Source organism: Prionailurus bengalensis, chromosome A3 (genome assembly GCF_016509475.1).
Source record: "Prionailurus bengalensis isolate Pbe53 chromosome A3, Fcat_Pben_1.1_paternal_pri, whole genome shotgun sequence".
In the NCBI taxonomy this organism is placed as follows: Eukaryota; Metazoa; Chordata; class Mammalia; order Carnivora; family Felidae; genus Prionailurus; species Prionailurus bengalensis.
The window spans coordinates 113,547,183-113,559,992 of NC_057354.1; the positions used below are offsets into that span (position 1 = coordinate 113,547,183).

General features: G+C 39.4%; 1 protein-coding gene across 13 annotated transcripts in view; it reads right to left on the reverse strand.

Moving 5' to 3' along the window:
- Positions 1–12,810, reverse strand: part of LTBP1 (latent transforming growth factor beta binding protein 1) — a 403,075-nt gene that overhangs the window by 24,842 nt on the left and 365,423 nt on the right. For all 13 annotated transcript variants that reach the window (XM_043553208.1, XM_043553205.1, XM_043553212.1 and 10 more), the window contains 5 exons: positions 7,021–7,197; positions 6,180–6,266; positions 4,151–4,279; positions 3,333–3,473; positions 1,951–2,121 (listed from right to left, as the gene is read on the reverse strand). In XM_043553208.1, coding sequence (XP_043409143.1) covers positions 1,951–2,121; positions 3,333–3,473; positions 4,151–4,279; positions 6,180–6,266; positions 7,021–7,197 — 705 coding nt within the window. The remainder of the gene's footprint in view (positions 1–1,950; positions 2,122–3,332; positions 3,474–4,150; positions 4,280–6,179; positions 6,267–7,020; positions 7,198–12,810) is intronic.

Below are 12,810 nucleotides of genomic sequence, written 5' to 3' on the forward strand. Positions count from 1 at the left end.
GTTCACTTGCAGCATTGTTCGTAGAAGGAAAGTCAAGATAGAAGCAAGCAGTGGGAGGGACAAACAACCCCAAAGTCCAGTGCTGCTGGTGACTAAATAAAAGTAGGTGTATCCATAAAACAGTCTGTGCAACCACTTAAAAATTTATCATCTTTCCTCTATTCCAAAATACCATATTGTAAAATACATTCTGATACAACAGACATTATTAAAATGTAAAAAAATAGCTTGTGGCCATTGTTCAATGCCATCAATCATAAGATACCTCCCATTTCAGAGACGCCGAAGAGTGAAACAAAAAACGAAACGTGTCTTATCGACAATACGGAGTTCAGTTTTAAATAAGCTCTTTAATGTAAATATATGACGATAATATAAATATAGCTATATAACAACAATTAATGTGTAGGAAAAAGGTTTGCATGATTAAAAAAAAAAAAAAGCCCAACTGTTAAGAATGAACATCTCTAAGGAGGAGCAGAGTTCAATTGTGATGGGGTAGGTGGAGAGGGACAGAACCCCTTTGATTAATTCTTTAGAAGGGGTCTATTTTTGGGAAAAAAAATCAACCATAAAAACCACTGGCTAAGTACAATAGATCTGACATATATAAGAGCACTGTGAGAACATGTCTCAAGGCCCTGTGTACTCCCTTCCTATGGATTTTGCTTTCCTCTCCTTGTGGCATCTGCCTCTGGGGACAGAGGCCATAGTAATGCTAATAATCATTAGCATTCACTCCCTGTGTCCCTGTTCTACCTACATCCTCCCCTTCCTCCACAACCCAACAGGATAGACATAAACACCTCTGTTGTACAAACGAGCTGTGCTGGGTGAAGTTATTGGACAGTTCTTGATTCCAGATCCACCCTGTCTGGCCCCAGAACCCATCCTCTTTCCACTACCAGGCTACTATTCTATCCACATCACCATCTATTTCTTTATGTATTTGCTCTTTATCCTTTGCAAGTCTTTTCTCTTTTAAGGCATATTCAAATCATTTTCTTTTTTATGATACATTGGTTTTAAGTTATCGCCAATCTGAAAGGCTATAAAACAGCTCAAAAGTTGCATTCTCATGAACTAAAAGTCAATGCATTTCCTCTTTTCAAGGATTTTTTCTACTCGTGCCCATTCTGAGAATTTGTTCATTATAAACTCCCTCACTTTATGCCCACACGGTGTCTTTCTAGCTTTAACAACTCGATTTCAGAGCTAAAGACAAAATGATATACCCAACACTTTCAAGGGCTTTCCTTTCAAGAGCAGTTAAGTGGCGGCAGAGGTAAGAAGTAAGCAGTGCACAGGCCAGGAGTCACCAAATAGCCCAGACTCAGCACCTTTCAGTCTTCCCGCAACACAAGGAGAAGGGATAAACCAGGAGCCTAGCCTGCTGCATTTTCCATTTGAGCAAAGGTTTATCCTCGGAACTAAACTTGAAATGAAAGGACATTTGTTTGCATACATTTCAATTCCTTTCTACTCTCTTCCTCTATTGTTCTAACTCCTTCTTGGTCTCTCTCACAAAGAGGCTGTCATAAAAACCAGGACAGACTTTCTATAGCCTCTAATACTTTTTGCTCTAAGTAGAAACTGTTGGAAATGAGAAAGACTGTCGAGAAAAAGGAAGTATCGGGAAATAGAAATTCTAAAGATCTATGTCACCAATTGCTAAGTTGCATTATGTTTCTTTGGGTCATTTATCATTCTTTGGGGAAGGGAACGAACCTTTCAAAAATTAATGGCAGGGTCTGGGAGGTAAACCAGGAGCCATATGTTTATGCAACCCTGCTCTTACACAAACACACACCCCTATCCCCACCTCTGATGAAAGTAAGGAATCAGGAGTGAAGATGAAGATACAGAAGTGAAAGAACAGTCAGGATCCAAAGGAGGGAGGTGAACCTGTTCCCAAAGGCCTCCGGCAGAAGGAACTGGGTGAGGGCTCACCTGAATCCTTCATGGGGCAGAGGGCACACTGCATACCCCAGGCCTCTCCATACAAACAGCAGCATTCAGTGTAAGTTGTCTGCTTGCCAACAAGAGGCCGGCTACACACATACTCATCACTCAGATGTTCCCAGCACAGATCTTGGTAGACATCAGTTTCTTCTATTTGTTCTGAAAGGGAAAACATGGTTCCATGACAATTGCACTGTTATTCCTACTTCATAAACACAGCGGTGGAAGCCAGCAAGTCTCAAAGTTTCCATCTCTATTTCTCAGACTGACTTCCAAGTAAAAGTCTGAAGCCAGCCTGGTCTTTCCATGGATCAAACCTCTGTCATCTCTAACAGGGTGTCATTCCATCAGCTGAAATTCAACCTGCCCGTCATGTTCCAATTAAATCCCTCCATCTGCAGCTTCCCATCGTTGTAGAAAGCACTGCATGCTCTTCCTTCTATAGTCCATAATCCTAAAACACTGATCTCTGATTTCCCAATCTTTCCTTTTTTACCTTGACCCTTCTGTCAATTCCTACCATTTCTTTCTATGTAACACTTTGCAGATTCTTGCTTTCTCACTCAATTCATTCACCAAAGCCCTGGTGACACTTGATGCTACAGTACTCAATTCCAAACTTTCTGCCCTTCAATTGACTTCATCCAAAGTGGTTACTGACAGGGATGATGGATAGATCAATTATGCCAATTAGGAGTGGTGCATCATCTCACTGGCGACAGAGAGGGATTCCAATCAATGGATGCCAGGGGTCCCCACCACCTTGTTGGATTCCATGGAGTGTTGGGCCCAGCCTCTTCTGTGTCCTTCAGTCCAGTCAAGCAAACCTGATTATCTTTTCCTGAACTCACATCTTCCTCAGTTGCTTTTGAGGGTGAAATGTGACGAAGAGGCACAGAAGAGCTCTGCCATCGGCTCAGCCGATCTATAGTCTCTTGTTGATTAAATATGTGTAGGGTACTGAATCTCCTACATACTGTTATGCATCTTATTATTTTTCTTTTTATTCTCTCTCATTTTTAAAAACTGTTCATCTATTTTTAAGAGAGAGCCAGAGAGAGAGAGAGAGAAGGGGAGGGGCAGAGAAAGAGGGAGACAGAGGATCCAAAGCAGGCTCTGCTCAGTCAGTGCAGAGCTCCACGAGGCGCTTGAACTCACCAACTGTGAGATTATGACCTGAGCTGAAGTCAGATGCTTAACTGACCAAGCCACCCAGGCACCCCTTGTCTCTTATTTTTAGCATCTCATTTTAATTACTCCAAAATACCCAAGGAGTCAATTTTTCTATTTCCCAGTAGCTCACAGTTTAGTCAAAAGGAAAACCTTGACATTTATTTGGACAGAGACTTGCATCTCACATCCAAACATACCATGTGATTCAGTTGGTCGTATACATCTTTTTTCTGAAGCATCCAGGACCATTGGATGGGTACAGAAGCAGTTATAAGAGCCTTCTGTATTAACACATTGGCCATCAATACAACTATTGGGGTCCTGACATTCATCCATATCTTAAAAGAAAAAAAATTAAAGAAAATCAACAATCAGTTGTACCTCATACACTCACCAAACTTTATACACTGCTAAATTGAGTCTAGATTACAGAGGCTGCCACATTTTAATTAACTACACATCATCATCCAAAAGAGAACAGCTTTGACTATAAAAATATTAAGTTGTATTGATTGGAACAATAATGTTTCCCTGCTGCTGCTGACATTAAAGAAAGAAAACATTTAGGAACAGGATATGCTTAGAAATTTAAGATAAAATGCCTCTTTATGATAGTTTTAAAACTATTTCCTTTTGCTATGTTTTTCTGCCTAGTGTATATGGTTTTCTGCTTAAGCCTTAAAGTCTGGGTCAGTATTTAAAAATGACTTTCACTTGCATGGTATGAGTGATGAAACAGGAGGCTCCCCAGACCGAAAGAACACTTCAGTTAAACCAGTGACCTGAATTATAATTCCACATTGAATATTAACTCTTTGCTTGAAATCTGTTCCAAAAGTAGGAAGGAGGTTTTTTTTATTTTCTTAAATCTTGCTCAAAAAAAAGATCCATAAACCATTTACAGGTCTTTTCAACATGTGACTTAGATGCAAAGCAATTGTTTTGACTACACAGCATCACTTTTTTTTTTCCATCTGTATATTTTCAGAGCACCCTGTATCCTCCTAATACTTACCAAAGCACTGCAATTTGACGGGATCATAGTATGTCCCCTGCTTACAGTAGCATTCATAACCAGGCTGAGTGTTCAGACAGAAGCCATTTTTGCAGATTTCTTGCCCAAAGAGCAGGCATTCATCTGCATCTATGGGGGGCAAAATGGTGAAAGAGAAGACTGAGCTTTGGTCTTTGAGTTAAAAACAGTCTAACGAATACTGGGCTTCAGTTGACTTAGGTATTATAACATTCACAGTCCAAAGAATCTTCAGATACAACAGGAGAAAATTCTTAAAGTTAAGCCTAACTCACAGATGTAGAAACAGAATCTGTGACATTTGGGGAACAATGTCCAAAACATTATTGGAGGAGGTCTTTTTGTAAATAGAATTTCTGGGTCACTACCTCCTATCCAATGAAATAGTTTATGAACTTCACAATGCAGCCAACAGTATTTTCTCAAGAATATACCTTTTAAGAAATGTGCCTTTCTCTAAATGTGTATGTTGGCTCATGAACTAACTGGGATGAAGAAAAATCCCCACGAAGAGTTTGATGGAACTTGATGAGTCTGTCCCGGTGATAATGACCAGCTAATAGAAGCACAAGTTCTGAAGGTCTTGGAAGGCCCATTTCTCCACAGAACGTAAAGTGCTCACCGTCTGCAAACCTCAGTTTACTGTGGTAAGTTGGGGACAATAGGAACATCTGCCTGACAGGAATGAAGCAATTAAATGACAAAATCCATGAAGAAGATTCCACAGACTCTCAAAAAGTGTTTATCCCTTGCTTTCATTGCTATTATTATTACCATCAGTTCTAGCATTTTAGAGCAAATGTCATGTCATAAAAAAAAATCATAGGCTTCATGGATGAATCACTCAAAGTTACACAGCTGGAAAATGGCAAAGTCAAGTCCATAATACATAGCTGTTTGGATCTGCAACTAATATTCCAACCATTTACAGCACTGCTAAGACAGGGTGAGGAGGAACTTATTTTTATATGAAAGAGAGGGTGACTTTATGGTAAAATCAGGGCTCTGTTCCATAATATGAAGTGAGATTTAACTATATGCCTGCAAAAACAAAGTATGATATTTGTGAACTTGAAAACTATTAAACACATACTACAAATCAAGGCTTCTTGTTATTTAATTGGACTGAATCATAGATTTATTTAAAAAGCACATATGGAATTTCTTATCCAGCTACTGAGTATCATTAAAACAGTAGTTCTCAAAAACGGATGGACAATAAAAATGTTTAGTCTGTTTTCCAGCCACTTAGCAGTTTTCAGTATTAGACTATAAAGGGAAGAAAAAAAACCCGTAGTGTATATAAGAGGTCATAATATCTCTATCATGGAAATGTCAAAAGTGAGTAGTTAACAAGGAAATACTCATAGATGTGGCTTAAATTTCACCTAAATAAAAAGATTGTGCATTTATTTCAGAATTATAGATTACCAGCATTAAATACACAAAACACATTTACTTTAGTTTTCTTCTTTTCCATTCCTTATGATGAATCTGTAGCCATTAGTCAAAGCATCTTAGCAAATAGTAGGATGAGTTCTAAAAAAAAGTCAAGAATCTTAGCTTTGTTGATGACAACAAAGACCAATATAATGATGGTCAAAATTATATGGTCTTAGCTTGTATTATTTATAATATACCTCTGGAATAAAAGCATAAATTTATTAAAATTTATTAGGCACCTCCTAGGTACAGAGTTTTAAGTATTTCTAGTATATTATCTCATTTAATCCTCACGATAACCCTTGAGACATCATTCCTATCTCCGAGATGAAGAGATGGAAACTCAGGAGGGTCACATGACATCCCAGGGCTGCGTGGTCTTAAGTATTCTAACTCCCAAGACCAAATGCTGCCCAGAGTTGACAGGCGCCTTCCCCTAGAAGAATTAAAGGCTTTCTAATCAGTTTCTATGATGAGAAGAGCTATAACTCTGTGGAGCCCAAGCCATGCTTTCACCGGAATGCTGATATGCATACGTGTTACAAATTCATTTCTGTTTGATTCTGACCTTTATAGTTCTCATCACCAGCATCATAAGAGGATTCTCCAGTGGGGACAAAGCCTTTCCCTCTAGGACACATTTCAGTGAATTCAGCTGATTTCAGGAGGGACCAAAAAAAAAAGAAAAAAAAAACAGTTGAAAAGAGAAAAAAATAAACGTTCTCCATTAATGTGTGTTTTAAATTTTGAAATTCAGTTTTTGGGTTTTTTTCCCCCAGACTCCATTAACTTTAAGGCAAGTCTTGTCATCTATTCTGGACAAATAAATTCAGTATAATTTCCAAAATTATGGATTAGGTGCAAATAAATCTAATGACTTTAAAATTTTTTACTTGTAATTAAAAAAAAAAAACCCTCCTAGTTCATGCACTTCTCACTTACCAACGTTTTGACTGATGTTATGACTTACTTCTCCATTACTGTGGTTTCTAGCATTTTAAAAGTTGAATAAGATTCCAGTCAGGCAAGATCTTAGCCTAAATATGCAAGCTCTAGCTACGGATAATGCGGGATCAGTTTTAGCCAAAGACGGGTTTTAACTTAAAAATGGAATAAAACCGAATTGCCTTTCTGCCAAAATATCATATGGAACCTTACTGTAATAGTATATTCTGCGATGGACTGATGTTAAGTTTAAGAATTCATTTTGAGGTGGGATGAGGGGGATGGCTCCAGCTCTGAATGAAAACGTACTGTACGGTAATCTCATCTCGATGCCACTACGGCAGGTACCAGTCAATGTCATCCTTTCAAGGCTTCAATGCAGCAACCAAAATGAGAAGCTTCCAAGGCCCTGGACACCACAGGACCCAACCCAAGTGTGAACACACTGCTCAGCTGGTCCTTACCAGTCCCCACGACAGGGCAAGGGAAGATCTCACAGTTGTCTCCCCAGCCGGCGCCGGAGGTACAGCAGCACTCTTGTTTGGTGACATTGGGGGCCAGCACATTATCGCAGAGACTGGCATCATTTAGATTATAGTAGCATTCTTTCTTTTCTTCTTTGGGTTGATCATCATCTAAGTCTAAAGAGAGTGGAGAGAGTGAAAGGGGGCCCTCTAGGACACACCAGATGGGTATCACAACAGAGCGGAAAACACAATAATAAAGAGATAGACGGTGGGGGGGGGGGGTTGGGGGGCGGGGGTGCCAGCAGCATTTCATTTACACAAAACGGCCTTCTGCTTCAGGTGTGGGTCCTTCCACTTCAAGATAAAAATGCACTGGAATCCGGAATTTTGATACATTTCTAACACACCCCAAGAGTGTAAATCTGTCAAAATCATTTTCTTTTACGTTAAACCAATTGCTATACTCCTATAAATTTGGCCATGAGAAGAGTTTCCATATCTGCTTTCTTGCCAAACATAGGCCCATTCTATGTGAGCTATAACACCTACTTAAATCAATGAAAATTTTCCCCAACAGTTGACCAGAGATGTGGGGCCACACAAAATATTTAACTCTTAGGTGGTTATTTGAATCAACAATGCCCCAATCTTTTCTGAACAGTACAAGGCAGAGTATAATAACCAGGAAAACACTGCAATAACCCCAAATCTATAAAATAACCTTTTGTTACTGAAAGTCTACTTAAAATGCTGTGAATATAGGACTTTGAATGAAACAATGAGTGCCAGCTAAGCCTTGGGGAAGAATTTCAAGGCTCGGTTCTAGTCCTGGCTCATGTGTGTTCTAGAGGAATATATTTTCCAACAGACTCAGTTTAACCCTCTGTGATAAAAGACAAAGTAATATGAGAGAATACAAACAATGAGAACAAAATTCACTTACTTTCAGATAATACTATAAATGATTTAATCCCATCAGATTTATAGCCTATGAACAAGACTGTGCTTTTAAAAGCTTTTAGAAGTACTGTATTTGGGGGCGCCTGGGTGGCTCCGTTGCTTAAGTCTGACTCTTGATTTTGGCTCAGGTCATGATCTCACAGTTCATAGGTCTGAGCCCACATCTGGTTCTGTGGTGATAGTGCGGAGGTCTGCTCAGGATTCTCTCTCTCTACCTCTCTCTCTGCTCCTCCCCCACCTTCTCTCTCAAAATAAATAAATAAAACTTAAAAAAAGGTCAGTATTTTGAGAGTAGGCTTGTAAAGTGGTCTAATCTCTTCTCCACCATATGCTGCAGAGTTCAGTTACTGTGTATGATCCATTTAGGACTTATTTTATGCTATATCAAATAAAAGCTGACTACTGCCATGACAATTACTGAGATTAATTTCAATGAAATATTTTCATTAGAACCCTTCTTAGATATGAAGAAACTACAAGGACAAAGGGAAAACATTTGCCAGTGAGGATAAGACCTGAATGTCAACACCTACCTTTGTTTTGCAGTTGGTGCACAATTAATTAATTGTGCAGTTGGTGCACAATTTAAGGAGTTATTTTCACAATAGTGCCCTATATACTTAATTTGGCAGGCTCAGATTGACTGTAAGGACTAGATTAATAAGCCACTTAGCAAAAGTGTTCCTAAAATAGAATTCCATAAAATTCTATCAGAAAAGCGACTACCCTTTCTTTCCTCCTAGGGCAAGGAAAACAAGCAAAATGGCAAACAAAACTCTGATGTACATACTACTCTCAAAACACAGAACATCAATGAGAATGTAGAAGATCCCTTTCACACTTGATTGTGGCTGTTAGATCATTCTATCTTTGACATAATTCAGGCTGGATTCTAAGTCAGTGTCAATAGCTGATGGCAAATTCCAACCTTGAATACAGGTCCAGGAAAAAGAGGAAATGCTGATTTCTACAACAGATTATGAAGTAGTTTTAAGTCCATTTCCCTGGATGTGAAATCAGGTAAAACTTGCCACAGCCCTCATCTCTTCTAGCTTTCAAGTGTGCAAAAGACAGAAATGTGTTGTGCCCACACGCAGAGAGCAGTCAACCACCGCTTCCTTCTCTTTACGAGGGGCTCCAAGCTCTTATAAACAGAATTCTTTGGGAAAAGGGCATTTGAAGTTATTATTAAAATCCACCATGAGTCTTGCAGAAAAATTTATAAACTTTCCCCCAACACTTGTAAATTAATTGGCAGCCCATTACTCATGATTTTGCTCATTTTATTCAGTTGACCTAAAAGTACAGCTATTAACGTATGCATTTGGAAATACAAATCAAACCAGCAGCGTAATTAGCTTGTCAATCAAGTTTACAGTCTGTGCAAAGAGAGGGCTGAATAATTGTTTTCTTCTTGCGTTCCAAGTTGTAAGTATGTCATGGCATTTCTTACAACATGGAATACTATACAGTAGGGCATCATGAAAACTGCTATATTCCTAAGTAATCAGACACCAGAGGCTTATGTAGGAGACAAAAACTTATATATATGTATACACATATATATATATATATATATATATATATACACATATATATACGTATATATATATACACACACACACATATATATATATATATACACATACGTATATATACGTATATATATACACACCTAGGCCTGTTTTCTACAATGTTTGTTATATTCATAGCACATAAACTAAGAAATAAAATTATCTTTTTCTTTTTCTTTTTTGGAAGGAAACTCACAAGTTTTTGCATAAGGGAGACAACCAGTAATATCATCCTGTTATTCAGGTTTTACATCAGTTGTTACAAGTTTTGTTTTTTATCCCAGCAGTTTGAAAGCTCAATGTTTATACAGCTGAAATTGGGGGTTAGTCAGGCCCTCATCTGTGTTTGGAAAGAGATGCAAATTCTTTTCAAAAAAACCAGTCCACAAAGGTCATTTTGTGAAACAACAGCAATTTCCCTATCTTTCTAACCTTTAAATAATTAACTTCCTAGAGCATTTTTCCACTGGGGGGAAAACTCATCAGTAAACACAATGCAATGTGATTTCTTTAAAGAATCTCTATGAGTTTAGGTCACTTGCTGCCACAGGAAAAATGGTTAAATTGCCAAGCAATTTTAAAAGATCTAATCAATGGATAGTAAAGTGCCAGGCAGTAAAAATAATAAATTTTATTTTTATTAAAGATTTTATGAGTAACATGAGCCATACAACATACCTCATGCCACAGACTTCTAAGAAATATACTACCTCTCTTCCGGTATCTTTGGATTTGATTTTTCAATTTTATTAAGAGGTTGGCATCACATCTATGTATAAACAGCAATTTGCATAGTATAATCCTAGGGTATGGAGGATGGTAAGAAGTGAGTTTTTTGAACTTTTACACATGTTTCTGAAACATTTTTTACAGAGGCCCTTTCTTGTGATCCACAGAGCAACTCCATGAAACAGTATGTGCAGGTTACAAAGCATCCTTACTTTCCAGAAGAGATGATTTAGGTTGGGTCCAATGTCTCATGCCTGTTGCCTTCCCGAAACCTCTTCTATGGGGCTCAGCTTCTTAGCATCTCAACTAGCATGAATTTGTTTTATTTACTTATTTTTTCACTTCTTTGAGCCAAATGGGGAGGGGACAGCATATAATCCTTGCTGGTATACAGTTTAGCCACCAGGTCACATAGAGTATAATCATGTTCCCTGGCTCTGAAGAGAAAGTCATGGATTGAGTCATATGGTGCCACTTATGAAGAGCACTTTCTAGAAACATCTTCTCTCTTGGTTCCTCAGAAAGAAGAAGATGTGGTGTTCATTTAGAGGATGGTTTCCTTCGGTCTAATCTTAGCCTTGCTGTCAGGTTGAGGAAATCTGCAACATTTTTCTAATTAAGGGAGACACGAGCATTCTAAACGGGCCCCTGTCATTCAATTTCCATTTGCAAAGTATTCTGAAGGCTTTTATGAGCTAATCTTCTTCATACCTTTCTGGGACAGTCAGGTTTACGACAATGACCAAAGACCCATGAGCAAATACCCATGAGCAAACAATGCCTCCAAGTAAAACACCTGCTAGAGTCCTAAAAAGGCATCAATTTATATAACTCTAACCCTGGTGATATTCAGTAAATTACTTTCAACTCAATCATTCACAAAGCTTTATTCCATTTTTTATTTTAAAATCACCATAGGCACTAATGTTTTATACCAACTCATGTTTTTTATTGTTTTTCATTATTTTTTTAATGTTTATTTATTTTTGAGAGGGAGAGAGACAGAGCACAAGCAGGGGAGGGGCAGAGAGAGAGGGAGACCAAGGGAGACCCAGAATTCGAAGCAGGTTCCAGGCCCTGAGCTGTGAGTACAGAGCCTGATACCTGAGCTGAAATCATACACTTAACCCACTGAGCCACCTAGGCTCCCCAACTCCTGTTTTTTATGGGAAAAGAATTTTTAGCATAATATTCTAAGAAGGAATAAAAGAGAACTTGAAAATTCATATATTTCCTTTTTTTCCTAGTTTTCTCCAAGACTTGAAAAATAAAAAGCGTGTGTGTTTTTCAAGTTTATTTATTTTGAGAGAAAGTGAGAATGCAATAACAAGTTTGAGAACAAGTGAAAGAGGGAGGGAGAGACAGAATCCCAAGCGGGCTCTGCACTGTCAGCACAGAGTCCCATTTGAGACTTGACCCCACGAGCCATGAGACCATCACCTGAGCCGAAATCAAGAGTCAGATGCTTAACCAACTGAGCCCTCCAGATGTCCTGAAAGTGTGTGTCTTTTAGGTGGAATTCAGGAGACAGCCATTGTTGAGTTTCAGAAAACAAGCACGGACAATAGGAGTGGGCTGAACAGGAATGAATGCAAGGAAAAAGGGAGAATGGGAACAGATGGTAAAGATATGGACCAAGTCAAAAGATTAGAAAGCCAAGCATAAGAGAAAAAGCACTTGGAAGAGGACTCCTCCACCCAGTTCCTGTCCTTAAGTCAAGCAGATGGGGGAGTCAGGCTGTGACAATGCTCAGGGAGCAAGAGTAAAGCACCTAAGCCACACTCCACAGGGATAGGGTGGGCAGGGCTACCACAGAAGGCTGCCTGGAGAGCTGACATGTGAACCAACTTCTTCAAAAATAACTTTAGAGAAACTGGACAGGAGATAAGGTGGACAGGGGTGAGGAGGAATAAAAAGGACGACTGTACTCAGGTCTGGGCAGAGCGGGGTGAGGGGAGTGGTGGTCTGCGAAGGAAGTCACTGAAGGTGACAGAGAGCCCGGGAGGTGCTGTCATGCAACAAGCGACAGCCGTGTTCCTGATTTAGGCACTGGGTAGAGGACAATGCCACTCTCTGAGACTCACCTCATGGCCTCAACTTAAAAGGCAGGCAATAAATACCAGCCAGGTTGAATGAAGGTTCTTTGTTTTTGTTTCTTTTTCCAGCAAAGGAACAGAAGAGAACAGGGGAAGCGAGCCTGAGATAACAACAGGCTGGGGCTGGGGGGGTGGAGGAGAGAAAGCCTGTGATTCATGGAGACAGGACTGGACACCGGGAAGGTCAGAACAAGACCGGGGTGAAAGAGGAGGCTCCTGAAAGAAGAAGGACGTTCCGTGGAGAAAGAAAAACGGGTGTGACACGCAGAGACATGTGAGCAGGTGGCGCCCGTGGAGACAGAGAAGAGGCCGGATGTCACAGCAGCAAGCGTCGTGGCAAAACGCTGTCACAGGTGCATTGTGAGGGCCTGTGAAGATGACTGGGACAGTAACGCCACATCTGAGGTGACAGGTAAAATATCAGGAAA